We start from the raw sequence: 26,596 nt of genomic DNA, 5'->3' as shown, positions 1-26,596 counted from the left end.
TAGAAGGACACAGGCGCGGGCTCCTCGGGGCTCGGTGGGTGGGCACCCGGTGGGGGTATACGAGGCCCGAGAGCGGAGCCCGGGTCCGCAGAGGACCGGCGGGGCCGGGCGCCCAGGCTCCCCGCGCTCCTCCCCCCGCCCCCTCCCGCGCCCCCTTCCCCCGCCTCCTCCCGCGCCCCGCCCGCTCCGGCTCCGCCACCCCCGCCCCGCGCGGCCGCGGCAGGGAGGGGCCGGGGAGGCGGAGCCAGCCGCGGCCGAGGCTCCGGGCACCCGCGCGGCTCCCGGCGGTGGAGCGGAGATCCCGGCGCGCCCAGGTAGGAACCCCGGCGGAGAACGGACCCGGGAGCGGGGCGGCGGCGGGAGGGGCGCGGCGGGGGGCGGGGAGGCTGGGCCGAGCCCCGCCCCTCGTGCGCGCTGCTGCCTCGCGGCCCCCCGAGCTCCCCGCCTGGGGGAGGGGGCGCCGCGTCCCCGCCCCTCGGCCCCCAGCCCACTCCCCGCGCTCGCCACCCCCCCCCCCCCCCCGGCGGTGCGCCGCGCTCCTTTCCCGCCGCTCGGCATTCTCCCGACCGCCCCCGAGCGGCCCCTGGGGCTCGCCTCTCCTTCGGCCAGCCGCGCTCCTTGTTCGTCCCACAGGTTCCTTCCGAAAGCGAGCTGGAGTGCGTGGCTGGCCGCCTCGGGGAGTGGGGGGGGGGGAGGGGGGGCACGGCTAGAAGGAACCGGAGGGTGAGTCTGGATGGAGGTGGGGGGGCGCGGTGGCTGGAGAGCCCAGGATCATTCTTTGGCATCTTGGTGTCACCGGTGCTCCATGTTTGCGGAATGAATGAATCATTACTCTCCTTGTCCCCTTCTGAAGGAGGACTTTTTGAGGTCCACGTGCTGCAGAGCACGTTGGGGGGGGGGGGTGGCTCCTGAACTAGGGCTCCCCAGTCCTGCGGAGTAGAAACCCGACTCCTGTTTCTCCAGCTCCTCTCTAACACTCCATTCTGGGGGAGGCTCCCTTCAGTTTGGGACTTGGGGGTGGTGGGGAAGGAGGGAGCTCGTAGGCCCAGCCAGGTACTTGTTGAAGGTGTGACAAGGGACTTGGAGGTGAACGAGGGACTTGTGAAGGCCAAGGGACCGGACCACGACCTCTTAGAAGGTAACAGGGCACAGGGGATGCTGCAGAGGAGAGCACCCACTGTCGGGCAGAGGCCACTTTGTACCTTTGAGAGCAGCCTGGAAGGGCCACCAGAGCATGGATTCTGACCCGCAAGCTGCTGAACTCCTCCAAGCCTGTTTCTTGATAGGCGTCATCAGCTTAAAACGGAGATATTAGTATCCATTTCTCAGAGCTTTGTGCAGAGTAAGAAAAATGTCATGTGAAACCACCCAGCATAATGCTTGGCACATAGGGGGTACTAACAAATCTTAGTCTTCCTTTGCTCTCTGACAAAAGGGAGCAGTTACTTGTTCCCAACCCCTCTGTCCCCAGATTGATCACGGACAGACACAGCAGACGTGTAATCACTGTTTGTTGAATGAACATGCTTGACGGAGCTACAGCGCTTACCTTCCTTCTCCCAGGATCCCCAGGCGGAGCTCAGGAGCTGACCAGCACAGACATGCCAGTGTTGTCTGAGGATTCCGGTAAGTGTGACCCCTGGCTGGGCTGCCATAGCCCTGAAGGACAAGAGCCTGCTCAGCAGCCCGAAGCTGGACAGAAAGCAGGTGGACCCAGCCCTGGCTCACGGGAGCGGCTTTACCTGCGAACCCTGGGAACCAGAGCCTGGGGAGAGAACATGTCCATATGGCAGGGTCCACTTCGGGTCCCCTTGGGTCCCCAGGAAGTACCCATTGCATTGGCTTTACTTTGTGTTTCTTTCACTCTCCTCAGGTTTGCACGAAACCCTGGCACTGTTGACTTCTCAGCTCAGACCTGACTCCAACCACAAGGAAGAGATGGGCTTCTTGAGGGATGTGTTCAGTGAAAAAAGCCTCAGTTACTTAATGAAGGTAAAGCCTCATTCCATCCCATTTCGTGAGGGTTTCTAGAGGTTTTCCTAGCCAGGGCCCATGCACTTCATCTCAACCTTTTCCCTCCCCCAGGAAGGTCTTCATTAGCCCACTGTGAATGGCTTTCTCTCCTGCTGCCCCACCGGTGACCCCACGGGTGCAGCCCCGTGCAGCCCCACAGTCATGGGCAGGCTGTGTGGTATCCGGGGCACACCGGGGCAGCTGACTTGGGGAGGCCCCAGCCTGAAATCGGCTGTCTTTGCAGATTCACGAGAAGCTGCGCTATTACGAGAGGCAAAGTCCAACCCCAGTTCTGCACAGCGCTGTGGCCCTTGCTGAGGATGTAAGCCAGGTTTTTCCTTACGGTGTTAGCCCTGCTCCCTACCCCATAGGGCTCTTTCACGTTGCCTGTCACCATCGTGTAGTCTAGGGGACCGAGGGGCTCGGAGCCCAGAGGTGAAGAGGCATCTCCTTCCCTTCTCTTCTTGCTCCTCCTTGGGCCTCCTAACAGGCAGGAAAGAACCTGTGAGCCTTGCACGAGGCCAGGGGACACGGGGACACGATGACGCCCACTTACCGTGTGTTCCCGAGAAAGCCTCTTCCCCCAGCTGTGAAATGAGAGCATTGGGATCAGATCAGCAGTTCTCACATTGTTGAGGACTGGCGATATGAAGGTCAAACAATCACCTTGTTCTGTGCTTTCGGGAGGCCCCATGTAAAGCCCTAGGATCCAAAGACTTGCAGTGCGTCCCTGCTTACTGGTTCGGGGTTCTTGTTATTTATTTATTTGTTGTTTGTTTGTTTGTTTGTTTAGAGAGGCAGGGAGAGAGAAGGTGAGCAGGGGAGGGGGAGAGAGGGAGGGAGACAAGAGGGTCCCAAGCAGTTTCTGTGTTACCAGCGGGGCTCAAACCCACAAACTGCGAGATCATGACCTGAGCCAAAACCAAGAGCCAGACACTTAGCCGACTGAGCCCTCCAGGCGCCCCAGCGTTCTTGTTTTTTACAGGAATGCTTCTAGGGGTGCCTAGGTGGCTCAGTCAGTTAAGCATCTGACTTCGGCTCAGGTCATGATCTCTCGGTTCATGAGTTCGAGCCCCACATCAGGCTCTGTGCTGACAGCTCAGAGCCTGGAGCCTGCTCCAGATTCTCTGTTGCCCTCTGTCTCTCTCTGCCCTTCCCCAGCTCACGCTCTGTCGCTCTCTTAAGAATAAATAAACATTAACAAAAATTAAAAAAAAAAAAAAAAAGGAATGCTTCCTAATTTCTTCTAGACCTGTCCTCTGTGTTGCATGGCTTGGGAAAAGCCGTCCCAGTTGGTTGCCAAGACCAGCTCCTGAATAAACTCACCTAACCTCAGGAGACGGCCTGGCGAGGCCCGGCTGCAGCCTGTGGGTGCCGACCTTCCCTCGCTCCTGTGATGTGACTGAGAGCACGTTAGGTTGTCAGCACTGCCTCTCCTACTAGCTCTGTGGCCTTCAACAAGTCAGTCAACCTCTCGGAGCCCCAGCTGCTTCATCTATAAAATAGCATAGTGGTGAGGACACAGATAATAGGGCCAGCTAAGCCCAGGTTCAACTCCTGGCTTTTTGACCTCGTGCAAGATATTTCATCTCTCTTACTTGATCCTTGCCTGTCAAACGGCGAAACAACAGCACCTTCTGTGTTCAGTTCACTGTGCCAGTTGGGCGAGGAGCTCCACATAAAGCAGAAGAGCTTGTAGGAAGGGCCTAAGAAGTTAGCTCCCGTTAGGAATACCTTACGGAGCTACCGAGGTGCTTCTGATCCCTGCTGTGATTTCCCTGGGAGCGACCGTCCTGGGGTGGCTGAGGGGCCAGTGAACTCCTGGGTGCTGTCACGGTTCCCTCGAGGGCCCTTGGGTCTGAAGCTCAGGGAGCGGCGTCTTTCCCTGGGCGACTTCCGGCAGGCGCGTTCTGTGTTGGTCCTTCTCTACAGGTGATAGAAGAGTTGCAGGCCGCCTCCGTGCACAGCGACGAGAGGGAGCTGCTTCAGCTGCTGTCCACCCCCCACCTCAAGGTAGTCACGCCACAGTCCCTGCCTGCCCCCGCAGCGTGCATCTCCTGGGATGGGGGCAGGAGGGAGCGCTCGGCCAGGAGGCTGAGGAAGGAAGGAGAATTCTGAGCGGAGGGGTCCTCAGTGCCGGTGTCTGGGGGGCGGTGGTCTCTCTGGCCTGAGATCGGGGACCTCCAAATCATTGCCCAGTCAGGGCCCCCCTCCCGGGCCCCTTTGAGCTTCGGGGCTGGAGCCCTTCATTTCTCTCGCTTTCCTGACAGGCCATGCTCGTGGTGCACGATACGGTTGCCCAAAAGAACTTCGACCCTGTTCTTCCCCCTCTGCCCGAGAATATTGACGAGGATTTTGATGAAGAATCAGTGAAGATTGTCCGCCTGGTGAAGAACAAGGAGCCCCTGGTATGTGACATTCACCTCTCCCCACCCCCCCACCCTGTCGCTGTACCCGTCCCTCACCCACCCAGAAAACTGGGAAGAGACCCCCCCCCGCCCAAGCCCAGAAGTCTTTGGAGTGAGTGACGGCAGCTTCATCACGGCTGCTACAAGTCCCCGTGGCACCACTGTGTACAGGGTACCTCTTTCTGTGGGTGTATACAGCCTCATTCAACTGTGGCCGAGCTCCTTTGTGCAGTAAATAACCTTCGCAGCTGTCCAGGGCCACCCTGATCATCCTGCTCCGAATCAGAGGTTGGCAAACTATAGTCCGAAGGCCGCACCCAGCCCACTGCCAGTTTTTGTAAATAAAGTTTTACTGGCACACGGCCATGCCCTTTCACTTCCGCATTGTCTGTGGCCGCCTCTCCCCGTGACAGCGGTGCTGAGTGGTTACCACGGAGATGGTGTGGCCTGCAAAGCCCAAGATATTTGCATTTGGCCCTTTACAGAAAAAGTTGGCCAAATCCTGCTCTGAATACTGAGGAAGCACGGGGCAGCAGCCATTCTTCTCCCCAGCTGACACATTGTCATCATTCTGGTCCTAGTTCAGCACCGATTTACCGAGCAAAGGGACAGGGGTGTTTATTAGATGGAGGGAAGTGGAGGAAGTCCAGAGAATTGAGTGTTTGCCCCGGATAATTACTGCAGCTGGCATTCCAGGGACCCCCATTCCACTCTCACCAAGGACCCCCAGCTAAACCACTTCTGCAAACAGAAGAGGAGTGCTCCTCTGTTTCCCCACCTGCAAAATGGGGCAGGCATCCACTGATGCAGTGAGCATATCATGTGCCAGGCACTGTGTTGGGCACCGGAGGTTCAGAGACGACCAAGACTTAGTCCTTGCCCTCTGGGAGGTCACAGGAGAGTGACGGGGCGGGGTGGGGGGGTGGTCCCGGAGGAGGTGATGCCAGGGCTGAATTCCAAGAGAGGGAACAAGTTTCCCAGAAGGAAAAGGGAGAGGAAGGGCCCTTTGCACATTAGAGTTACCTGAGCAAAATCACGGTGAGGGAAACAGCATGGTGTATTTGTCAACGGGCAGTCCTGTTCTCCGGCCTTGGTTCCTGAGTTTGGCCAAGAAAGAATTTAGAACCAAACTCTAAAGCAAGCAAGGGTTTATTTTAGTCTATTTTTATTTATTTAAAATGTTTATTAATATATTTTTTTGAGAGAGAGGGGGAGGCAGGAGAAAGAGCAGGGGAGGGGCCGAAAGAGAGAGACACACACACGGAATCCAAAGCAGGCTCTAGGCTCTGAGCTGTCAGCACCGAGCCCAACGCGGAGCTCGAACCCATGAACCGTGAGATCATGACCTGAACCGAAGTCAGATGCTTAACTGACTGAGCCACCCACGCGCCCCGCAAGCAAGGGTTTCATAGCAGTTTAAGTGAAAGTACACTCTCCACCGTTGGAGAGCTGGCAGGCCCAGAAGTGACAGCTGCACTGTGGGTCAGGGTTGTCTTTTCATTTTTCTGTTTGGATAGGTTATGGGTCAGAGATAGGGCGGTTCCTGACCAAGCCTGCAGCCAGGCATCCAAGGGACTCCTCCTGTCAGTTGGGAGGGGGAGTTTTTAGCCCCATATGGTCCTTGTCTGACCTGTCAGGGCAACAATGGGGGAGGGCGGGGGCAAGGGGTTAAAAACCACAATGTAAATGCATTACAATGAAGCCATCGGTTACTGTAGGGAAGTGATCAGAGGGAGGAACTCGGGCGTATCCCCTAGGGTCTGTCCTGGCTGTTTGGAACTTGGTCTCCGCTATTTTATCAGTCAGAAAGCACTTGTTCCCTGCTTATATCTAGCTAATTGCCTGCTCTGTCATATTCAGGGAGCTCTGGGCTTCCCAGTGTGGACGTAGAATGCTAAGTTGTGGTTAGGAGAGACAGAGGTGGGGCCGGATCGGAGGGAGATGCTGTTTGTCCCTGCAGCGTGTCATAGCTTGATCCTAAAAGCAGTGGGGAGCTATTGTAAGGTTTTAGGTAAGAAATAACATGGTCAGATTTGCAGCTTAGAAAGATCATCCCAGGGGCGCCTGGGTGGCACAGTCGATTGAGCGTCTGACTTCGGCTCAGGTCATGATCTCACGGTTTGTGAGTTCGAGCCTCGCATTGGGCTCTGCGCCGGCAGCTCAGAGCATGAGCCTGCTTCGGATTCTGTGTCTCCCTCTCTCTCTGCCCCTCCCCCACTCACACTCTGTCTCTCTCTCAAAAATAAATAAACATTAAAAAAAATTATTTTTTTAAATAAAAAAAAAAAAAAGAAAGATCATCTTGGTCGCCAGATAGAAAGTGGCCTGGAGGAGGAGGCCAGAAGCAGAGGACTGATTTGAAGGTGGGGACCAGATAGGTGGAGGTTCAGAAAGAGGGCTTGACTTAGGCCTGTGGGAACGGGGAAGAGAAAGCCAAGAAGTATTTCAGAAAAAAATTAATGTCACTTTGTGGCTGCACTGCTTTGGGCAGGAGTCTGGGGGGGATCCCTGGGATAGTGCCCAGGTATCCAGTTGGGATGGCCGGGTGGGCACTGGGGCCATCATTCAAGGGAAGGAATAGGGAGCTTAGGTCCCATTGAATTCAAAAGTGGAGGCATCCAGGAAGTGGAAGGATTATTTGTTCAGAGATACAGAGTGGGCAGCTGCCAGCATCCCGGACAGGTGAAAATCACACCTGAGAGGTCGAGACCGCTTGGGTAGAGAGTAGACAGTGAAGCAAGAAGGGGGCCAGGGCTAGATCCTGGCCTTTTAATCACCATTTGAAAGACAGATTGAGGAGGACAAGTTGTCACCGGGAAGACCCAGGAGAGAGGGGTATCACCAGGGCCCAGGCTAAGAGAAGATCCCGAAGGGAGAGCGGGCACCAAAGTCAGATGGGAGAGAGAGGAGAGAAGATGGAACGTGGGAGCTGGCAGCCGGTGGGACTTGCGGGGGGGCAGGAAGTGGAGAGAGCAGATGCGACTGCTTCTTTAAGAAGCTTGCTCCAGGAGTGCCTGGGGGGCTCCGTCTGTGAAGCATCCAACTCTTGGTTTGGGCTTAGATCGTGATCTCACAGTTTGTGAGTTCGAGCCCTGTGTTGGGCTCTGCACTTACAGCACAGAGCCTGCTTGGGATTCTCTCTCTCTCTCTCTCTCTCTCTCTCAATAAATAAATAAACATTTAAAAATTAAAAAAAAAAAAAGATATTTGCTCCAAAGGAAGAGACCGGTGGCTGCTGGATGGGGGGATGGGGGCAGGCTTTTTATTGATGAAGGGGATGTGATATTTTTGGAGCCAGGAGAAGGAGCCAGCAGAGATGGGGCATTGAGACTGCGGCAGAGAAAGGGAGGGAACAGAAGGACCAGCCCAGATGGAAGGCGCCCCTCCTCTGAGAGGGGGGAAAGAAGGAAAGGATGGACAGAGATGCTAGAAAGTTTGAAGGTCTAGGGAGCAAGAAGCCGTGGGGTTCTTGGCTGATGGTTTCTGGCAGTATCTGTCCCATGGACTTCAAATAGGCGGCGTGAATGAAGTGTGTGAATGGGTGTGCCAGTGCGTTTGCAGGAACAGCCAATAAAAGGTTAACGTTTATTGAGTGCTTACTGTATGCTACGTGGCTTGCCTGCATTACCTGATGGAACCCTTGTACTAACCCCCGGAGTTAAGTGCTATCCCACACCCTAGAGGAAACCGACTCAGAGAAGATAAGGAGCTTCCTTGCTAAGGCTGCATGCTTTCAGTGAATGGCAGAGAGGATTCAAATCCAGGGTCATCCAACTCCAGCCCTTCACCTGACACTGCCCTGCCTGCCACAGTCCCGCCTGCACGGTGCACGAAACTGAGGGCTTGTTAGCGCCTCTCACCCTAGACATCATCTCTGCTGTGGTCCACGGGCCAAGTCCTGGTCCTGAAGCTCTGGCTGGTGCATAACTGGTTCCCCTCGGCAACCACAGAAGGCCCAGTACCCTGTGATTGGCAGCGCAGAGCCCGAGGCGGGGCTCGAACCCACGAACTGTGAGATCATGACCTGAGCCGAAGTCCGACGCTTAACCGACTGAGCCACCCAGGCGCCCCAGTGTTATTGTGCTTTGTAAGGTGTGAATTGCTGTGCTGTGTTGATGTGAGATGCCGGTTTTATGATGTCCTCAGCACTGGAAAGAGCCCCATTGATCTGCCCTCTGGGGTGACAAAAGGAGAGATGGGGACACTCTGTTGGGTCCAGAGAGTTGGGGTGTGAGGTTTGGGGCTGCCTCTTAGGATCCTGCCTGCTCTGTCTCTGATGCAGGGTGCCACCATCCGGCGGGATGAGCACTCAGGGGCTGTTGTGGTGGCCCGGATCATGCGAGGGGGCGCAGCAGACCGGAGCGGTGAGTGGCGTCAGTGCTGGCCTGGCCGAGGTGATGGCCAGCGTGCCCCAGCCTTCTCCCTTTGGCCCACAAGTCTCCTTTCCTCCACTCTGGCCCCTGTTTGGGATGTGCTTTGCTTTCGGGAAGTATGGCTGGATTTCTCTTCTTCCCAAGCCTGGTAGAAATTTTGATCGTCTGAAAATACCTTGGGCCTGGAGAACTTCGGGCTCTTGCCCCATGGCCTAGCCGAGGGCTATGGTAGCTCAGCCCACAGCATGGGCTTGACGGGTAATTTCTAACTGAGGAGCCGGGACACCCTTCCCCACCACCCCGGTTGTCACTATTACAGAGGGAAGGGTGTTCACGCCCCAGATTTGTTTGGGTGGGAAACAGGTTGAGAATCACTTGTGTGAAAGAGCTACTCCGTTGGGAGGCAAACCTTCTGGTGTAGAGAGGTGTTACCCCAGAAGTCTGGGGATCGCTGTTGTGAAGTCCAGTGATTTCTCAAACATTAACAAGCACAGAAGCCCCCCCACCCTCCCGAGCATCTTGTTAAAATGCAATTCTGATTCAGCAGGTCGAGGGCGGGCCCAAGATTCTGCACTCCTGCCTGCCTTCTGGCTGCCATTGCTGCCGGCCTCATTTTGATTAGCAAAGAGGGCCCAGTGTGTAGAGACTCTTGTCATTCGCAGAGGCCAGTGGACAGGTGTGTGTAACACCCTTGACGTAACGCCATCTTTCCCGGGGCCCTTCGGTTTTTCTTGTTAAGACTGGAGAAAGACATTCTTAGAGTGTGTCTGTTAATCCGGGAAGGTGAAGAGTTAATGTTTTTAAAGAAGCAAAGGTTATAAGTGAGGGAACACAGGCCTTCTGTGTCAAAATAAATGTGTTCGAACACAGGCTCCTTTATTTCTTGGCAGAGCGGCCTTGGGCAAGCTGCGTTATTTTTCTGGGTCTCAGCTGCACCCTTGTAAACTGGGGATTTCCCTGGGTGGTTTTGAGGCCGCGGTGCCGAGTGAGGGATCCCGCGCAGTAGGGCTCAGCCAGTCCCGGGCCCACCCGCTGCCTTTACACCTTGGGTCTGCCGTGCGTGCGGCGGGTTCCTCGGGTGGGCGCCAGTGGGGCCCTGGGGCTGAGGCCCCTTCCTGTGCTGAGGGGCAGCCCCTGTGTCTCTTAGGTCTGGTCCACGTTGGAGATGAGCTCCGAGAAGTGAACGGGATCACAGTCCTGCATAAGCGCCCGGACGAGATCAGCCAGATTCTGGTCTGTGCTGCACGCATTCTGGGGGCGGGGGGGGGGGGTGGGGGGGTGGGCAGGGAGTTGGGGGGGGATCTTTGGAGGCTGCAGGCAAAGTGGCCTTGCAGCGTGCCCAGGGGCGGGGGTGGGGGTGGGGGAACAGGAAGAATGGCGCTTCCGGGCCTCCTGCCTCTCAGACCCGTCTCTTCAGCACAGCCCTCCCCCTCCCCCTGTCCCTTTCCCGAGGACCATTCTGGGAGATCCCCTCAAAAGGGCCCCCTCTTCCGAAGGGCTGAGGAATGTGGAACAAGAAGCTGCAGCACAGGGAGGACCAAGAGCAAGGGCTTTGGGGTCAGCCGGTCCTGGGTTTGAATCCTGCCTGCACTAACTTTCTAGCTGTGCCGCCTCGGGCAGGTCATTAGTTCACTTTGCGTTTCACTTTCCTGTAAAGTCGGAGCAGGGGTGGTTTCTCATCCAGTGTGCGGTTATGATTAGGATGCAAACATCTGGGAAAGGCTACAGCACTTCCCATCTGTAAGGGGATTCTAGAGGGTGTTACGTGCTGGGACGCAAACTACCTCCAGAGCCCATACTGGAAGTTCAAGTCAAGCTGCAGTTGTAAAAAGCCCCAATCACAGTTTTGTCTTCTTTACCCTAAGGCATCCTCCCCGAACATGACCCTCTTTTCTAACTTCTGATGGTTCGGGAAGGGGCAGAAATGGGAAGATCCGAAGAGAGGAGGCCCCACTGTAGGGAGCGGGCAGGGTCCTTTGGTGTTCCTGCCGCCACTGCCCTTTACCTGGTTCTGGGCACGGGCCTCCTTGTGTTCTAGGGTGGTGCTGGGCCCGGGGGGGCCGTTGGGCGAGACGTGCTCTCGTGGGCTGCCAGCATTCTGCCTCGTGGGCCCCCACGTGGGGGTGCAGAGTCTGTGTCGGGTAGAGGGAAGGGGAACCCCTGGAAAGGTAGGAGGAGTGGCTTGAGATTGGAGAACCCGTGTGGGGAAAATGGAAGCAAGGGAGGGAAAGGAAACTGCGCTTGGTTATTAAAATAACCTGAGAGAATAGAAAGAAGGGCGGCCCTTTGAGGCATGAGAGGTCAGCCCTTTGGGGCACGGGAGGTCAGGAGAGATGGGAAAGTGGAATTCATTGCATGCGCTGTCCTTGGTGCTCCTTTGTTCCTTTGTCCCAGGAAAATGCAAATGGTACTTGGTTTTGAGTTTTCCTGTAGTTAATCCAACTGGGTGCCACCACGGGACAGTGGGCCACAGGGGTGGTGGCGAGTCTGACTTCCTTCTGAACGCGAGTTTCCAGATCTGGACAGTAAGACTCGAACTCACGGAGGTTTGGACGTAGGAGGTGGTAAGCTTCGCCCTCTCCCCTTTCAGGCGCAGTCCCAGGGATCCATTACCCTGAAAATCATCCCAGCCACCCAGGAGGAGGGCCGGTTAAAGGACAGCAAGGTATGGCGGGGTTGGAAGTGGGGGAGGGCTTTGAAGCAGTCATTCCGGAAGAGATCACGTGTCTGGTCCTTGGACCGCACGCTCAGTGGAGAACTGTGATTCAGTCACAGTGTGATTCATGTATTTGTACCTGTCTCTTTCTAAACAGGATTTGACGTAGCTTACTAATAAAAGACAAGGTTATTTTAATTGAAATAGAAAATCAGGGCCACGAAGAGAAGGTACCAAATGTGCTGGATTCGGGACCAATTAAGTAACTGCCATTTGTTTAATTCTTCCGTGAGGCACCCTTTTTTGGGCACCTCCTCTGTGCTGGGCGCTCTGCCAGGTGCTGGAGACAGGGACAGTTAGTAGCTCTGAGGATTCCTAGTTCAGAAGGGGCGGGGGTGGGGGGGGAGCAGGGGACCAAGTGTTTCACTGCTAGACGATTGGTGCTTCAGAAGGATCCCGAGCAGAGTTACAGGTGCCCTGGAAGGTGTCATGTAGCAAGGGTGTTAGAAGTGGGGCTGGAGGAAGGTGAGGACTGGTAGGACTTCCCCGGTGAATATGAGGAGGAGGGAGGTTCAGGCAGAGGGGTCTGCGTTATACGGAGGCTCAAGGGTGTGGAGAGGAGGAAGTTCCCACTGTGGGTGTAATCCTGCTGGGACAAACTCAGGGCTGCCCTATAGACACACGCCCTCCGTCTTCCCACCCAAGAGCCAGGGCAGCTGGGAGATCTGGGCACCAGGGCAGCTGGGAGATCAGGGCACCAACTCACACCAGGCTGCACCCGGGAATTAATTCCCAGCAATCCCTGCTGGCTGGATTAGAGTAGAGCAGTGGCCAGAGAAAGCCCTTGGACAAAGAGATGCCGGGGCTGGCTGCTGGAAGTCTGCCTGGCGCGCACTGGAATGGTAAGGCCCCGGGTGATGCGGGAGCTCCCAGGCAGCTCCGTGGGGGAGGCTAGAGTGGGTAGAGACTGGGGGCAAGGAGACCTGGTGGGGAGGCTGTTGTAAAAGCCTCGGTGAGAGATTATTATGACCCAAGCTGAGGTGGTGGGTAGAGCGGAAAAGAGGGCGTTGCTCTGATTTCAAATAAATTTGGATCTGGTCTTCCTGGCAGCCAAGGCAGAAAGGAGATGAAATGCACAACATACTTTTCATTAGTAGGTGGAAGGAAGCATGCCAATTTTTCAAGAAAGGTGATTCCCAGCTCCTGCCTCCCAGCACTAAGTGCATGAAAGAAGGGACATTACAACACTTGGCACAGAGTAGCTGTCAATAAACATTTTGGTGAATGGGGATCAGTAATGGACAACGTCTTTGATGTCCGTGTTTCACAGCAAATGAACACATAGTCTTTCCGCGACTGTTTCTTATTTGCACACTTGATTAAATCCCAGGGCTTACCTAATGTAGACTCTTATCTGATGGAAGGTGGTTCTTTCTTGGACATGCTGATGTGATCTCCGTAAGCAGCTTTTGCAGGTTCTAACTCGATACAGGGAGAAAACTTGGTTTTCCTGGAGGATAAAATGGGTAGCCTGTGCCTTAGCCCATCCTTCCTAAATATTCTTGATCCAGAAGCTTGATCTGGGCTGGGCATTTAAGATTATACTCTCTTACGGGTACCTGGGACCTTGATGACATCTGTGGCTGGTTGAGGGTGTCTGTCCTTGCAATATCTGGCCAGAAAGTTCTTACTGTTGTCTAACTAGATCTTTTCTGACTGGTGCATAAAGGAATATGACTTGGATCTGTTTAAGGAAGCCCCCTGGCTTTTTTTTTTTTTTTTTTTTTTTCCTGTTTGCTGTTAATGTAACTGGGCCTTAATGGTCTGGAAATAGAAATAAAATAAATCTATCCACTAAGTTATAGAACAGGGAAGTGTGACAAAATGCTATTGTTTTCCCATCATCTTCTCTAGAGGGTGACTTCAGGGTAAAGGGGAGAGTTGGGGGTTGGCCCAGTATGTGACAGAGGAGGCAGGACTGAGCTGTAAAAAATGTGGATGTCAATTACCCACTGAAAGGGGATGGTGAGGAGTCAGTAACAGTAGTTTTGTTAGTATTTGGGTTCTTACCAAAACATCTAGATTACTTATTTAGCAGATGGCTGCTGACTTCATCAGGGGCAGTTAGCATATCAAAAATAACATTTTAGTTAAAATCGTGCTTGCCTTTACTTTTTGTTCCCAGGACTAATCGCCGCTTTGTCTATGCTAAGAGGTTATTATAAGGACAGCAGATCCGGTAAATAAGGAAATATTTAGTTTTGGAACGAGAAATTCAGATATAGAGCCCATCTATTAATTTTCTGAACCTTGATGGGTTTCCTGACTATAAGATTCAAAATGGCTGAAGAACGATAGGAAAATACGTGCAGCGTGTTTCTGAGTAGCTTTCTGCTCTCGAGGCTCCTTGCTTGTCCTGACCGTGGGCGATAGTTGTCATTTGGCCCTCGATGCAGCCTAGACCTGTCTGTGATCACGCCCTCTTCAGGTGTTCATGCGGGCTCTTTTCCACTACAACCCTCGGGAGGACCGGGCCATTCCCTGCCAGGAGGCAGGCCTGCCTTTCCAGCGCAGGCAGGTCCTGGAGGTGGTGAGCCAGGATGATCCCACGTGGTGGCAGGCCAAGCGAGTAGGGGACACCAACCTCCGGGCCGGTCTCATCCCCTCCAAGCAGTTCCAGGAAAGGTGGGTCTGGGGTATGTTGTAAGGGGGGGGGGGGCGCTCTGGAGTGGCTAGAGGCACAGGTAGCTGGCAGAGCCCCAAATCTCTGCCACCATGGCCGGAGGGGCGCACTGGGTGTTGCTCCTGAGGTAAGTGCTGGTTGTTTGTGTGTTTTGTCTTCTGTGCCCTAACCAGTGGTGATGGCTGTTGGAGATTTAAATAAACATATGGAAATCTATGTTCCTAAATTAACGTATATTTTATAACACACACCTAAAGAAAGTTGAAAAATAAGACATAAAAATACAGAAGGGAAGGGCGAGGAAAAGAAAATTGCCCAAAGTCTTGCCCCTATTGAGACAGCATCATTTATTTCCTTCCTGTGCTTTTTATGTAAGTGATGCACGTAGCATTGGAAGTCTTACTTTTCTTTTAATGTTTATTTATTTTGAGAGAGAACGAGAGAGTGTGTGGGAGAGGGGCAGAGAGAGAGGGAGAGAAAGAGAATCCTAGGCAGGCTCCACACTGCCAGTGCAGAGTCCGACACGGGGCTCGATCTCATGAACCTCGAGATGATGATCTGAGCCGAAATCAAAGAGTCGGACGCTTAACAGACTGATCCACCCAGGCGCCCCAGAAGTCATGCTTTTTGTGTGTATATAACTCAGTATTTTGACGTCAGCATTCCCCACATTATTGCCTCTTCTTTACTGTGTGATTTTAATGGCTGTATAATATCGCATCAGAAAATAGACCGTTCACTCATGGGCAGCAAGTATGGTTTCTGCCCCCGAGGAGCTGACAGTTTAGCAGGAAAGTCACGCAGGGTTCAGACGAACACTTTATATAAATGTGGCGAGTGCTGGGGAGGAGGACCCGTGCTCTGCAAGGTCACACCGTAGGAGGGTCGCCCCTCATCGGGGCGTGCAGGGAGGTGTCTCTGGGGAAGGATCATACCTGGGTGACTTCACTGCTTCCCTGGGGCTGTACTTTTCAGGTGTCTGCACTGTTTCAGTGCTACGAGACTGCAGGAATCACCCTGCACGTTAGACTCTTCCTCATGCTTCAAATTATTTCCTTAGGATAGATTTCCAAAAGTGTAAATCGTGCCTCAGAGGGTGTGGCAGTAATGAGCGCGTCACCTCTTCTGAGGCCTGTAGCCCTCCTCCATCTTTTGGGGTGTGGAATGCTCTAGGGACAGACTTCAGGCTTCAGCTGTTCCGGTGCCCCTGTGTGTGTCTCCGGCCAGGCACATCAGCATCCCCTGGGAACCATCCCCTGGGAGCGTGTTAGAAATGCAGACCCCTGGGCCCTGCGCCAGACCTGCTGCATCAGGAGCTCTAGGGGCAGACTTGAGCTCTGTGTCCCAATTCCCAATTCCAGGTGATTCTGAGGTGGCGAAGTTTGCGAACCTTTGCCCTATTCCCTCAGGGGAACCTCAGACCCATATGCGTCTTTGGTTTCACAGGTTTTGGGGGAGAGGTCTTCAGCTGCATTTCAATATGGAACTCTAGACACCTCTAAGAGCCCTGAGTGTTTTCTCAGATCAGAGATGAGGCCTTGGTGACAGTCTCTCCACTGATGGCCAAACTGGGCAACGTGCCTGGCTGAGCTCTCTGATTTGGGGGGAAAAGGCTGCTAAATTAGAGTCACTTTTGCCCTTGACCTCTCCTGGGAGTTGTTCTGCTGCTTCCTAGCTTTCTTGGAGATGGGGAGGCCAGGGGAGAGTGAGGAAAAGACCTCCTTTCCTTGAGAATCAGTCATAGGAAAGTACCGACTGATCGCTTGACCGTCCTGGGCCGGACTGTCTTGCTTCTCCCAGAGCAAAACTCTTGGTTTCTTCCTCCTTGTGAACCACTGAGCTCCCGTGAAAGTGTCTCTCTTTATGGAAACTGACTGTGAAGCTGGGAGGCCCTTGGAGTGCCAGGCTGTTCCTACCTGTGCAATCCAGGCCTTAGTTTCCCTGAGTTGTACAGAAGTTTTACAGTCCCTCTGACTGGTTTTGTGGCCCAGCTCATGGGCCTGCCCATCTCCTTGTGTTCTTATAGGCGACTAAGCTACTGGAGAGCCACAGGCACCCTGCCGAGCCCACAGAGCCTCAGGAAGCCCCCCTGTGAGTAGATGGGCAGGGAAGCACTTCAGGGAGGGGCCGGGGTTGGGACTCAGGGGGTTTGTGCCCCGAAGAAGCAAGCACTGGACTGGAGAGGGCACGATGGGTCTTGTCTGAGCTCACAGGCCTCCAGAGGAAGGAGGGGATGGGGAGAAGGATGCGGAGGGGCAATGGGGTAGGTCAGGGGGGCTAGTCCCTGGAGAGAAGCTACTATATTTGGGGCCCATAGATGATACTGGGGGACATGTGAAACATCTCTCCCAAAATTGTGTGCAAATTGTGTGTGTCTGTGTTTGTGTGTTTGTGTTGTCTGGGAGAGTGTCCACAGCCTTCATTAGATTCCCAAGGGGCTTTCTGACCCTGACAATTCAAGAGCCACTGATGGTGGAGGAGTGGAGAAGGCTGTGAGTGACCCAAATTTGGCAAGTAAAAATAAAGGATGACTAGTTAAATTTGAATTTCGGATAAACAATGAATGAGTTTTTAATATAAGTGTAACCCATGCGATATTTGGGATATACTTATGCTAAGAAATTGTCGTTTATCTGAAGTTCAGGTTTAACTGAGTGTCCTGTATTTTTATCTGGCAGCTTACTCTGTGTAGCACCTACCTTCTTGAAAACACACTCACCTTGCCTTTTAATCATCACAGTGTGAGGTAGGGGAGTCAGGACATCCTCTTTTCCAACATGGGACAATGGAGTGGGGGCTGGTGTCAGGTTTTCAGAGGGCCCGTGGCCAGAGTGTCCAGGTTAGAGCCACGTATAGAGAGGAAGCTTCCCCGTGGTATGGACTTTCGGATTCAGGGGGGCTCGGAACCAAGCAAGGGGGCCAAACGGGTGTCAGGTGACCGGGGGACAGCTGGCCCGCAGCCCTGCTCGGTGCCACTCCATCCTCTGGCACCTGCCTTTGCCCAGGCAGGTCTCAAGCCCCGGAAAAGAGAGAGCAGGTTCCAGCCCGCTGCCGGCAGGCATCCTGGAGTGAGCCGCTCTGCTGGCTCCGGGCCACCGCCCACGGCCACTCGTCCAGACTTGCTCTCAAGTCAGAAGGACTGCTGAGTAAATTGGCCTTGAGGCTGCTAACGCCGGTGATGAGCTGGCTTGCTTGGGGCCGCTAATGAGACACACACAGGAAGACTAATTAGAGCTAGTCTCAGTTTAATAGTGCACCGCAGCTCGGATCACAGGTTTGTCGGAGGAAAGAAAGAGGGGACAGATGGAGGGCTCCTTCCGCACACGAGGCCACGGCTGCCTGTCAGCCTCAGGGCCTCCTGGTTCCCCTCCGCTAACGCTCTTCCATCTGTCTTTTGTGCAAACCGCAGATGATCAGCCTTGTGACAAAGGTAGGCTGGTATCTATCCCCTGTGCACCCGGATGAGACTCCTTTTTTGTAGAATGTCTGGAAGGGCTTGTTGCCTTCTCCCTGTGCCCTGAGGTGTGAAGAGCTGCTGGGGACAGAGCTCCTCCCTGCCCGCCTAGCACACGGGCCCCCCGCCGGCTGGGCTGGGCTGCCGGTGCTGGTGGGAGGCAGGAGACTGCAGGGGGTGGACAGGGCGAGTGAATGTCCCCTCCTGATGCATACTGATCCTAGCCCAGAGGGGCTTGCTGGCCCAGAAACCCCTGCCAGGGCCTGGAAAGGCTGTCTGGGGCCTCAGCATGGAGCACTGAGTGAAACAGAAGAACTTGTTTTCCTGGGGGGCCAGGATATGGCGTCTCTTCCTGACCCCCCTGAGACACCATCCCAGTGGGTTCCGCCTGGCCCCCCAGGGGCCGGGAACCTTTGGGTCAGAGTATGTGTCCAGCATGGCTCACTGGCCGCCCTTTCTCTGTTTGGTTCCCAGAGACGTCTGACTGTGAGGGATACCTCAAAGGGCACTATGTGGGTAAGTAGTGGGGGTGCTGCCCTGCCCGTGCACAGCCGGCCGTGGGCTCCCAAACCAGGCAGGGTGATCTCATCCCCAGGAATCCTTGAGGAACAGCTGAGCCTGGGGGGCTCACATTCCCCTTCAGTTTCTTGTCAGCCAGAAGAGGCGCTGACCTGCCCGGGTTTTGGGGTGCAGACACTGGGAGCAGAGCCCTGGGAGGGAAGGGATGCAGGCCGGTGGGACTCAGCCCCCCTTCCAATGTCCGGCCAGGGAGAGAAAGTCTTTACCGGGAGATCCTGGGACTAATGCCGCGGTTCCCCTTGCCCTTCCCCCAAAGCTGGTCTTCGGAGAAGCTTCCGGCTAGGCCGAAGGGAGAGACTGGGAAGCCCCCAGGAGGGAAAGGTGTCCGCAGTAGCCGAGTCTCCAGAGCTGCTGACCTATGAGGAGGTAACCAGGTACCAGCACCAGCCTGGTGAGCGGCCCCGCCTGGTGGTTCTGATTGGTAGGTGATGTCCTGCATTTCCGGGGACAAATGCAGGATTTCCTCCCTGGTTTCCTCCTGGAAGGGTGGGGAGGTTGCTCAGCAGGGACCCTGGTCACCTTCCCTTTGTTTCCCAGGATCTCTGGGAGCCCGACTGCATGAGCTGAAGCAGAAGGTGGTGGCAGAGAACCCACAGCACTTTGGTGTTGCTGTTCCACGTAAGAGAAGAGGGCCCACATGGCGGGGGGGGGGGGGGGGGGGGCGGGGGGCGGTGCGTATGTGTGCGCACACGCACGTGCATGGATATTTCATGGGGGCTTGACTCCCCGTATCCATCCTAATCCTTACTTTGGGTCTGAGGGACCGATGGACACACTGCCTGCTATATGCAGCTCATGAGACCTAGACATGATAAGAAACCCACTCTCAGTGGTCCACTAGGACCCTTTGAGGCAGAAGACCACTTCTGCCCACTCTCAGTCCAGTCCACTTGCCCAGTTCCTTCCTGGGGTGGGAGGTGAGTCTAGAGCACATTGCAGGCAAAGTGGAAACCTCAGGGGGCATTCCAGCTTCCTCTTCACAATGACTCCGACCCCAATGGCCGCTGCCCTCTGCTTGGGTAAGAGAGCAGTTCAGAGAAGCCAGAGAGCCCTTGGAGCTGGATTCCAGCCCCTCGGAGGGGCTGGGCATCCTCCTAGGTGCTAACGCCCCTGCCAGTTCCTGAGTCTAGAAGCAGCTGTGGATGCTGAGAGCCAGTAGGCAGGAGGTCCTGGTTCCGGATGTGATAAGGAAGAGGAGAATGAAGAGTCTAGGACCTGTAGCAAGAGCTTTTATGTGTGGTAGCTTGGACAGCCCTCCCAGTACCCTTGAGGAGAAGGATTACCACCACCCTGTCCTGCAGAGGAAGACATGGGGCTCAGAAAGGTTAAGTAACTTGCCCAGCGTCACACAGTTGGTGAGTAGTGGAGCCAAGTTTCAAACCGGGCAGCCTGCCCAGTCGTGTCCTTACTGAGGCCACACAAAAGGCCTCTCGCCTGCGGCCTACTGCTTCTGGTCCTTTGGAGACCCCCAGATCCAGCCCCCGGGGCAGGGGTATATGGATGGTCCGGCCTACCTGCTTCCAGGCACACCACAGGTAGGTGACTTTCCCCCGTGCTTTTAGGAACTAAGAGAGTCGAGGAGGGCTTCCCGATTCTTCCCACTTTAGACAGGCAGTGACTCTTAGCCTGGGTTTTGAAGCATAAATAGGAGTTTTCCAGGCAGAGAAGAAAGGAATAGTTCCCTTTGTGCATCCACGGGGATGGAGGTGTGAACCCAGGGTAGCAGCGTTAGGGACTGGGGAAGTTAGTGTGGGTGATGTGGGAGGAGAGGCTCATCTAAGGTCTTTAGAGTGTAATCGGCGGTGAATAAAAAGCGTTTAAGCAAGTGAATGGCATGGTCAGAAAAGTGACCCCGCAGCTCTGCCAGAGGTTGGACAGAGATGCCACATTTGGAGCACAGAGCATCCCCGGGTAGTTCTCAAGGGCATGAAAACGTCCCTCAAGATCCCATCTTTTCTTTTGGAATGCTCCGGAAAACGGTGTGTTACTTCATGTGTGCTCTTGTTCTGTGAAGGACTGGATTTTCCCCAGAGTGTGCATCTCAAGTCCGCTAGAGAAATCAGTGGGGAAACGCTGTGTGTTTTTAAATTATTAGCGTGAGAGCCAGCTTTGCTGAGACACATCTAGTCCATAACGGGACTGTCTTCATGCCTTTTCTTGCAAAATGAGAACTAGCCGAATAAGGAATTAAAAGCATACAGCAGCGTCATCTCTATTTGGGGCCCCCATTGCTCTCAAAAAGAAAAACAATTTGGACATCAGAGGTTAGGATAAGGGATCCCTTCTGTGATTCATTAAAAGCCACAGCCTTGGGGCGCCTGGGTGGCGGAGTTGGTTGAGTGTCAGACTTCAGCTCAGGTCATGATCTCGCGGTTCGTGGGTTTGAGCCCCGCGTCGGGCTCTGGGCTGACAGCTCAGAGCCTGGAGCCTGCTTGGATTCTGTGTCTCCTCCTCTCTCTGCCTCTCCCCCGCTTATGCTCACTCTCTCTCTCTCTCAAAAATCAATAAACATTAAATAAATAAATAAATAAATAAATAAATAAAAGCCACAGCCTGCACCTCAGTGTCCTCACCTGCAAAGTGGGAGGCCTCCTTTTCCTACATCACAGGTTGTGCCTGCCCCACAGGGACACAGACAAATGGTTTATCCGCAAAGCAGCGATGGGTTCCGGAGAGGAAGGCGGCCACGGGCTTGCTGCTGTTCTCACCGTGAGGTGACATTTCTTTGCCCAGTTTCCCTTTTCCTTTCTTTAAAAGATACCACCAGGCCCCGAAAGAGCCACGAGAAGGAGGGCGTGGAATATCACTTCGTCTCTAAGCAAGCATTCGAGGCCGACTTACATCATAACAAGTACGTGGACTTGCCGGCGCGGCTGGGGCTCTTTGCGCGTGTCCAGTGGTCCACTTGACCTCGTGGGAGGGCTCTCGGAAGAGACGGGGGAAGCGGGAGAGAATTTGCGGTGCAAAGTCCGCCCGTCTTTCCACACTCACTCCGACAAGCTTGGGAACTACAGGCCTGATCCCCGTTGGTGGTGTTTTAGGTTCCTGGAGCATGGTGAATATAAGGAAAATCTCTATGGAACCAGCCTGGACGCCATTCAGGCCGTGATGGCCAGAAACAAAGTGTGTTTGGTGGACGTGGAGCCGGACGTGAGTTTCTGGGCCAGCTGGGCATTTTCTGTTGACGGAATACGTAAACGAGAGGACTGTGCGTTTTACAGAACATTTGAACCTCAGTTTTAGGGTTTTCTAGTCCAGAGTACTGCATGTCCTTCAGTCTCCCTTTGAGAATCTAACGGAAGCCTTGTTGTACCCCCGACTGTGCCCATCTATACACGAAGCCGCATTAATTGCAGGGCGCTCGTGGACCCTCTGCGGGCCTGCAGACCTCGGACAGTAGCCTCTGCGTGGAGTAAATCACGGAGTAGATGGCGGCACCGAGTGGTCACCCGTGACGTGACCGGGAATTAGATGTCCATGCGCAGGTGGAGGCTGGGGCTCAGCTCTCGGTGTCAGGACACCGCCCCCCTCCCGCATCCCTAGTGCCTCCTCCCCCCCCCCCCCCCCCCCCGCCTCCCCAGACAAGTGAAACAGTGACTTAGGGAATCACCGAAGGAGGCGACCAGGAGAGCAGTTTGAAAGGGAAAAGAGAGGGAGACCTGACCCCGTGAAGTGCTTCAAAAACATTTCCAGTTCACACGCTGCATGCTGTGTGTTTGACCGGGACCTAACCATCTTTTTTAACCTTGTCTTTGAGAAAAACTTGTAAGCTATGAACCCAATCTGGGGATTTTTCTTCCTCTATAGACACAACTTACGCTATAAGCTGTAAGGCTTTATTTTACAGAAGTTGGCTTGAAACAGATTCCAGAAAGCACATTACGTCTAGGGAGGAAAACCCTCTCTCATTTGGACTTACTGGGGGTTGGTAATCGAAATTAAAAGTCTAGATTTCAGCATTTTCTTTGAAAAGTGATTTATTTGATTTTGGGGGCCGGGGTACAGATTGTACATTTAGCAGTATTTCCAAATTGATGCCCTAATGTTAGAGGTCATATGTGCTAATGAACAGGATGATTTGCATATTGAACATCTTCTAAAGTCTTTAGGGTTTATTTCAAATGATTTCTTCGTCTCCTCATTTGCTTAGCAAACCTTTTCTTCTTTGAATATCATAAGGAGGCCTGTGTGATAACACATATTTTGGATTAGTCCAAATTGACATTTGACTAAATAGAAGCACGTTGAATCTTGCTGCCTCTTCTGTCACGACTGGGCAGGTGGAGAAGGGCATAAGAAGGTTAATCAGAGCTTGTGGGGTCAGGGCTTAAAGAAATGGCAACTCTTGGAGCTTTGGAACGTTCGTTCTCAGCAAGTGGGCCTTTGGGGCCCAGCCAAGTCCAGTGTCAAAGTGGAGGACGGGAAAAGGAGCAGCTGGTCTGCTCAGCTGAAGTCCAGTGTCATAGGACCGTGTGCTCAGGACATTTGCCACCGAGGTTATGTGATGAAGCACACCATTCCTGAGCATTCGAAAAGCGTTTTCACAATAACATATTTCCGAAACGCATACTATTCTTGAACTTTCTTTCACAGGCACTGCAACAACTGAGGACCTCAGAGTTCAAGCCCTATGTTATATTTGTAAAGCCTGCAATACAGGAAAAAAGGAGGACGCCACCTACATCCCCAGCTTGTGAGGACACAGCAGCCCCACTTGTAAGTTTAAAGTTGATCATTTCTGAAGGCCTAAAAAGGCCTGTTCCAGCTGCATAAGGGTGCTTGTACCTTCTGGACAGGACCGTCTTTCCATTTGCCTGTTGGCCAGACTTAGATGGTCACGTCACCAGAAGGCACAAAACGGGGCATCTGAAAGTTCCTCCCAGTTCAGACAGCAATGACTTTGCCTGGGCTCCCCACGCTTCAGTCTTTCACATAAGCACCCTCCCAGAAAATCAAGGACATCTGTCAAGAACTTGATCACACGAATCTGTTCAATTCCCAAGCCAAACCCAAGTAGTTTTTAATTAAAATACCAACTTGGATCCAGCAAGTGAATCCAACATGGGGCAAACGACAGCACGGCAGGAATCCGTCCTGTCTGCTGTTCAGGACTGTGACGGTCTTTAAAAAAAAATTTTTTTTTTCATGTTTATTCATTTTTGAGAAACAGAGACAGAGTGTGAGTGGGGAAGGGACAGAGAGAGAGGGAGACACAGAATCTGAAGCAGGCTCCAGGCTCTGAGCTGTCAGCACAGAGCCCGACACAGGGCTCAAACCTACAAACTCTGAGATCATGACCTGAGATGAAGTCAAACGCTTCACCAACTGAGTCACCAGGTGCCCCTGTGACTTTCTTGCTAAAGCCACAGGTGGTTGAGTTCCGCCTTTACAGGCCAGGAAAAGGGTTCAGGGGATTTATGGCTGTAAAACAAATGCCATCCGTTTTACTCCATGAGAGATTTACTTGAGTTCCTTCAAGATGCAAATATTAGGAGGATTGAGGTACTTAGTGGCAAAAATGTTCCTTCTATGATTTCTTAAAGAGCTAAATGCTTCCAAGATGAACAACGAGGGTGCCTGGAGGTAGGGAAACTCCAGAAGCGGGGGACAGGTGCACAGGAGGTGTGTCTGTGGGGTGGATGGGGAGGTGGGGTTGAAGATCCAGGGACAGCGCTGGCTTACTGAAGAGTGCTTTTGAGTAGGGGAGGAGCCCTGTGGGAGAGAGTATTGATTTAGAAAGCTTTTCCTGGGGACGCCTGGGTGGCTCAGTCGGTTAAGCGTCCAACTCCTGATTTAGGTACTAACTGTGTGGAGCCTGCTTGGAATTCTCTCTGCCCCTCCCCTGCTCACTCTTTCTCTCAAAATAAGTAAATAAACTTTAAAAAATTTTTTAAAAAAGAGGGTGCCTGGGTGACTCAGTTAAGCGTCCAACTTTGGCTCAGTTCATGATCTCGCAGTTCGTGAGTTCAGGCTCCCCATCAGGCTCTGTGCTGACAGCTCAGAGCCTGGAGCCCGTTTGGATTCTGTGTCTCCCCCTCTCTCTGCCCCTCCCCTGCTCGTGCTCTGTCTCTCTCTCAAAAATAAACAAACTTAAAAAAAATTTTTTTTTTTAATTAAAAAAAAAAGGAAAGATTCTCCCAGTGTCATCTACTTTTTCCCCTCTTGGGAGAAAGAAGTAAGGAGAAGAAGGAGCCTCGGCCTTCTCGTGTCTCTATCGTTTTTGTGGTAGCATGCCAACCTGTTTCCTAGACCTTTAGAACATATCTTCTAAACCAAAATAGGAGTCTGGGGCTGATTGGCAACAGAGAGAAGAGGAGGAGAGAGAATTTTGGAATGTGGGTCTCTTTGGGGGAGGACAGCTCGCCCTGCTCTGTAAAAGCACTGAGTCTCTGTAAGCCCAAGACTGGAGAGCGGTGGGGGCGCCTGGGGGGCTCGGTCAGGTTTAAGTGTCTGACTCCTGATTTAGGCTCAGGTCATGATCTCACAGGTTGTGAGTTTGAGCCCCGCGTTAGGCTTCGGATTCTCTCTTCCCTTCTCTCTGCTCCTCCCCTGCTCATGCTCTCTCTCTCTCTCTCTCTCTCTCTCTCTCAAAATAAATAAAACTCAAAAAAAAAAAAAAAAAAAAGACTGGAAAGAGATAGAAAGGGAGGTGGGTGAGTGCCAGAGGCCCGTTTTCATTTTGCAGTGTTACTTAAAGTAGGATCTGCCGCTGGCCTTTCCCCGCCCAAATCAAGCTCATTGTCAGTCAGCTACCCGCTTGAGCTTCTGCTTATTCCAAGTGTTTTTGAATGAAGAAGCAAACCCTGAGCAGGCTGAGCAAAGGAGGGGTCACTGGCTACCTGTCCCTTACCGTTACGTGTCAGGAAAGCAGTCTGATGAAAGGAAATGGGGCATTTGGTCGGGATTATCCCAGCCCTTGCGTAAAAAACTCTAGCTGCTGTGCTAGTGTTTGGCTCTGCGTCTGAGGAAATGACCAGAAGAATTCAGTTCTAGGTGCTGAAGTTAGGAGTTTTCAGAAGGCATTAGAGTTACTCATTCTCCTTTCTCCCCTTCGTCGATTCCAGAAATGCTTGCTTTGCTTGTAGTTAGTAGTGTTTGTAGTGCTTTGCTGTAACTATGCAACCAAGTTGACGTGCAGCACGACAGTACCACTTCTTTGGAAATCTCTTCCAACAGGAAGTGTGATACTGACATAGATGTACACACGGGTAGAGAATCGGCCGCCCCCCCAGAGCACATGCCATGGCTGGAGGTGAACAGATGCGTAGTAGGTATTTCGAGAGAACGAACGATGATGAGGTCTACCGCCTGGCGACATTTCTGGGGCCGTGATGGGTTGTCACCCCTACACCCTGTTTTTGTGCGCGCCGTCGGTTACTCACGGGCCACAGTCGCCCGCTCATCGCTGGAAAATGAGAGGCTGGAACACTGCCCGAGAAGAAGACTGGAGGTGTCTTATTTTGAGCGAGAACCACCCAGTTGCTCCGTAACGGCCTCTTTTCCTTGCAGGATGAACAGCAGCGGGAGATGGCCGCTTCCGCCGCCTTCATAGACCAGCACTACGGGCACCTGGTGGACTCTGTGTTGGTGAAGGAGGACCTCCAGAGCGCACACAGCCAGCTCAGAGCGCTCCTAGAGAAGCTGACCAAGGACACTCACTGGGTACCTGTTAGTTGGGTCAGGTAACTGTATCCTAGAACATCCGGGTCGGAGGGGACCTGGAACACCACCCAGTCCGGCCTCCCCCGGGCCAACCATCAAGCAACCTCAAGTGTGGAGAGGAGCAGAATTTTCCATAAACTCCATTGTCAAGAAGAGCACGTGCGTGAGGTCTTGTTTGTTACTGGATTTTGTCTGCTGTTTTTCGCTGCGCCCCTTCGGAGCGGAAAACACGAATTGAGAGGGGGCATATCACAAAAGAACACATTTCATTCATTAAAAGTGTCACAGGCAAGTTGACCCTGATTCTTTGCACCAAAGTGAGGTGGCCACTGTCTTTTGGGGGAGGCGGGGGTGAATTTATGCAGTGCCGATTTGCAGAGATGTTTAAGCTTTAAACAATTTTTTTTCTTAACGTTTATTTGTTTTTGAGAGACAGAGACAGAGCATGAGATGGGGAGGAGCAGAGAGAGAGGGAGACACAGAATCCAAAGCAGGCTCCAGGCTCCGAGCCATCAGCACAGAGCCTGATGCGGGGCTCGAACCCACCAACCGTGAGATCATGACCTGAGCCGACATCGGCTGCTTAACCAGCTGAGCCACCCAGGTGCCCCAGAGATGTTGAAGCTTTATAAACAGAGTGACGCTTCATTTATTCAGCTTTGTTGGGAATTGAGTTGTTTTGCCCACCGAGATGTTCCATGCAACTGAGACTCCCCTGTCATCAAGCACTAACGTGTTGATTTTGCCCTCCCTGATAGTGTTTGCTTG

General features: G+C 53.4%; 1 protein-coding gene across 5 annotated transcripts; it reads left to right on the top strand.

Annotated features, from left to right (window-relative positions):
• MPP3 (MAGUK p55 scaffold protein 3) lies at positions 1 to 26,596 on the top strand. 5 transcript variants are annotated; one of them, XM_060645959.3, is made up of 20 exons: positions 321 to 723; positions 1,067 to 1,138; positions 1,564 to 1,626; positions 1,874 to 1,992; positions 2,258 to 2,335; positions 3,946 to 4,026; positions 4,284 to 4,421; positions 8,704 to 8,785; positions 9,942 to 10,027; positions 11,385 to 11,459; positions 13,939 to 14,135; positions 16,160 to 16,224; positions 17,543 to 17,563; positions 18,062 to 18,103; positions 18,423 to 18,587; positions 18,704 to 18,784; positions 20,924 to 21,017; positions 21,208 to 21,316; positions 22,760 to 22,882; positions 25,676 to 26,596. In XM_060645959.3, the coding sequence occupies exons 3-20, from the start codon at positions 1,602 to 1,604 to the stop codon at positions 25,850 to 25,852; spliced, it is 1,758 nt and encodes a 585-aa protein (XP_060501942.2). In that variant the 5' UTR covers positions 321 to 723; positions 1,067 to 1,138; positions 1,564 to 1,601; the 3' UTR covers positions 25,853 to 26,596. The 5 variants fall into 5 exon arrangements, with proteins under 5 accessions (XP_060501938.2, XP_060501940.2, XP_060501942.2 ...); XM_060645955.3 differs by lacking the exons at positions 321 to 723; positions 1,067 to 1,138 and adding an exon at positions 1 to 314 and having other exon boundaries at positions 1,472 to 1,626; XM_060645957.3 differs by lacking the exons at positions 321 to 723; positions 1,067 to 1,138 and adding an exon at positions 11 to 314.

The sequence above is a fragment of the Panthera onca genome, chromosome E1 (assembly GCF_046562875.1).
Source record: "Panthera onca isolate mPanOnc1 chromosome E1, mPanOnc1 haplotype 2, whole genome shotgun sequence".
Classification (NCBI taxonomy): domain Eukaryota; kingdom Metazoa; phylum Chordata; class Mammalia; order Carnivora; family Felidae; genus Panthera; species Panthera onca.
The sequence above is the reverse complement of the archived record's forward strand: the minus strand, read 5'-3'. Positions and strand labels throughout refer to the sequence as shown.

Coding starts and splice junctions, on each gene's coding strand:
- MPP3 (XM_060645955.3), top strand. CDS start 1,518: ATGAACATGCTTGACGGAGCTACAGCGCTTACCTTCCTTCTCCCAGGA. Junction 1,627..1,873: donor AGTGTTGTCTGAGGATTCCG/GTAAGTGTGACC, acceptor CACTCTCCTCAG/GTTTGCACGAAACCCTGGCA. Junction 21,018..21,207: donor GCCGACTTACATCATAACAA/GTACGTGGACTT, acceptor GTGGTGTTTTAG/GTTCCTGGAGCATGGTGAAT.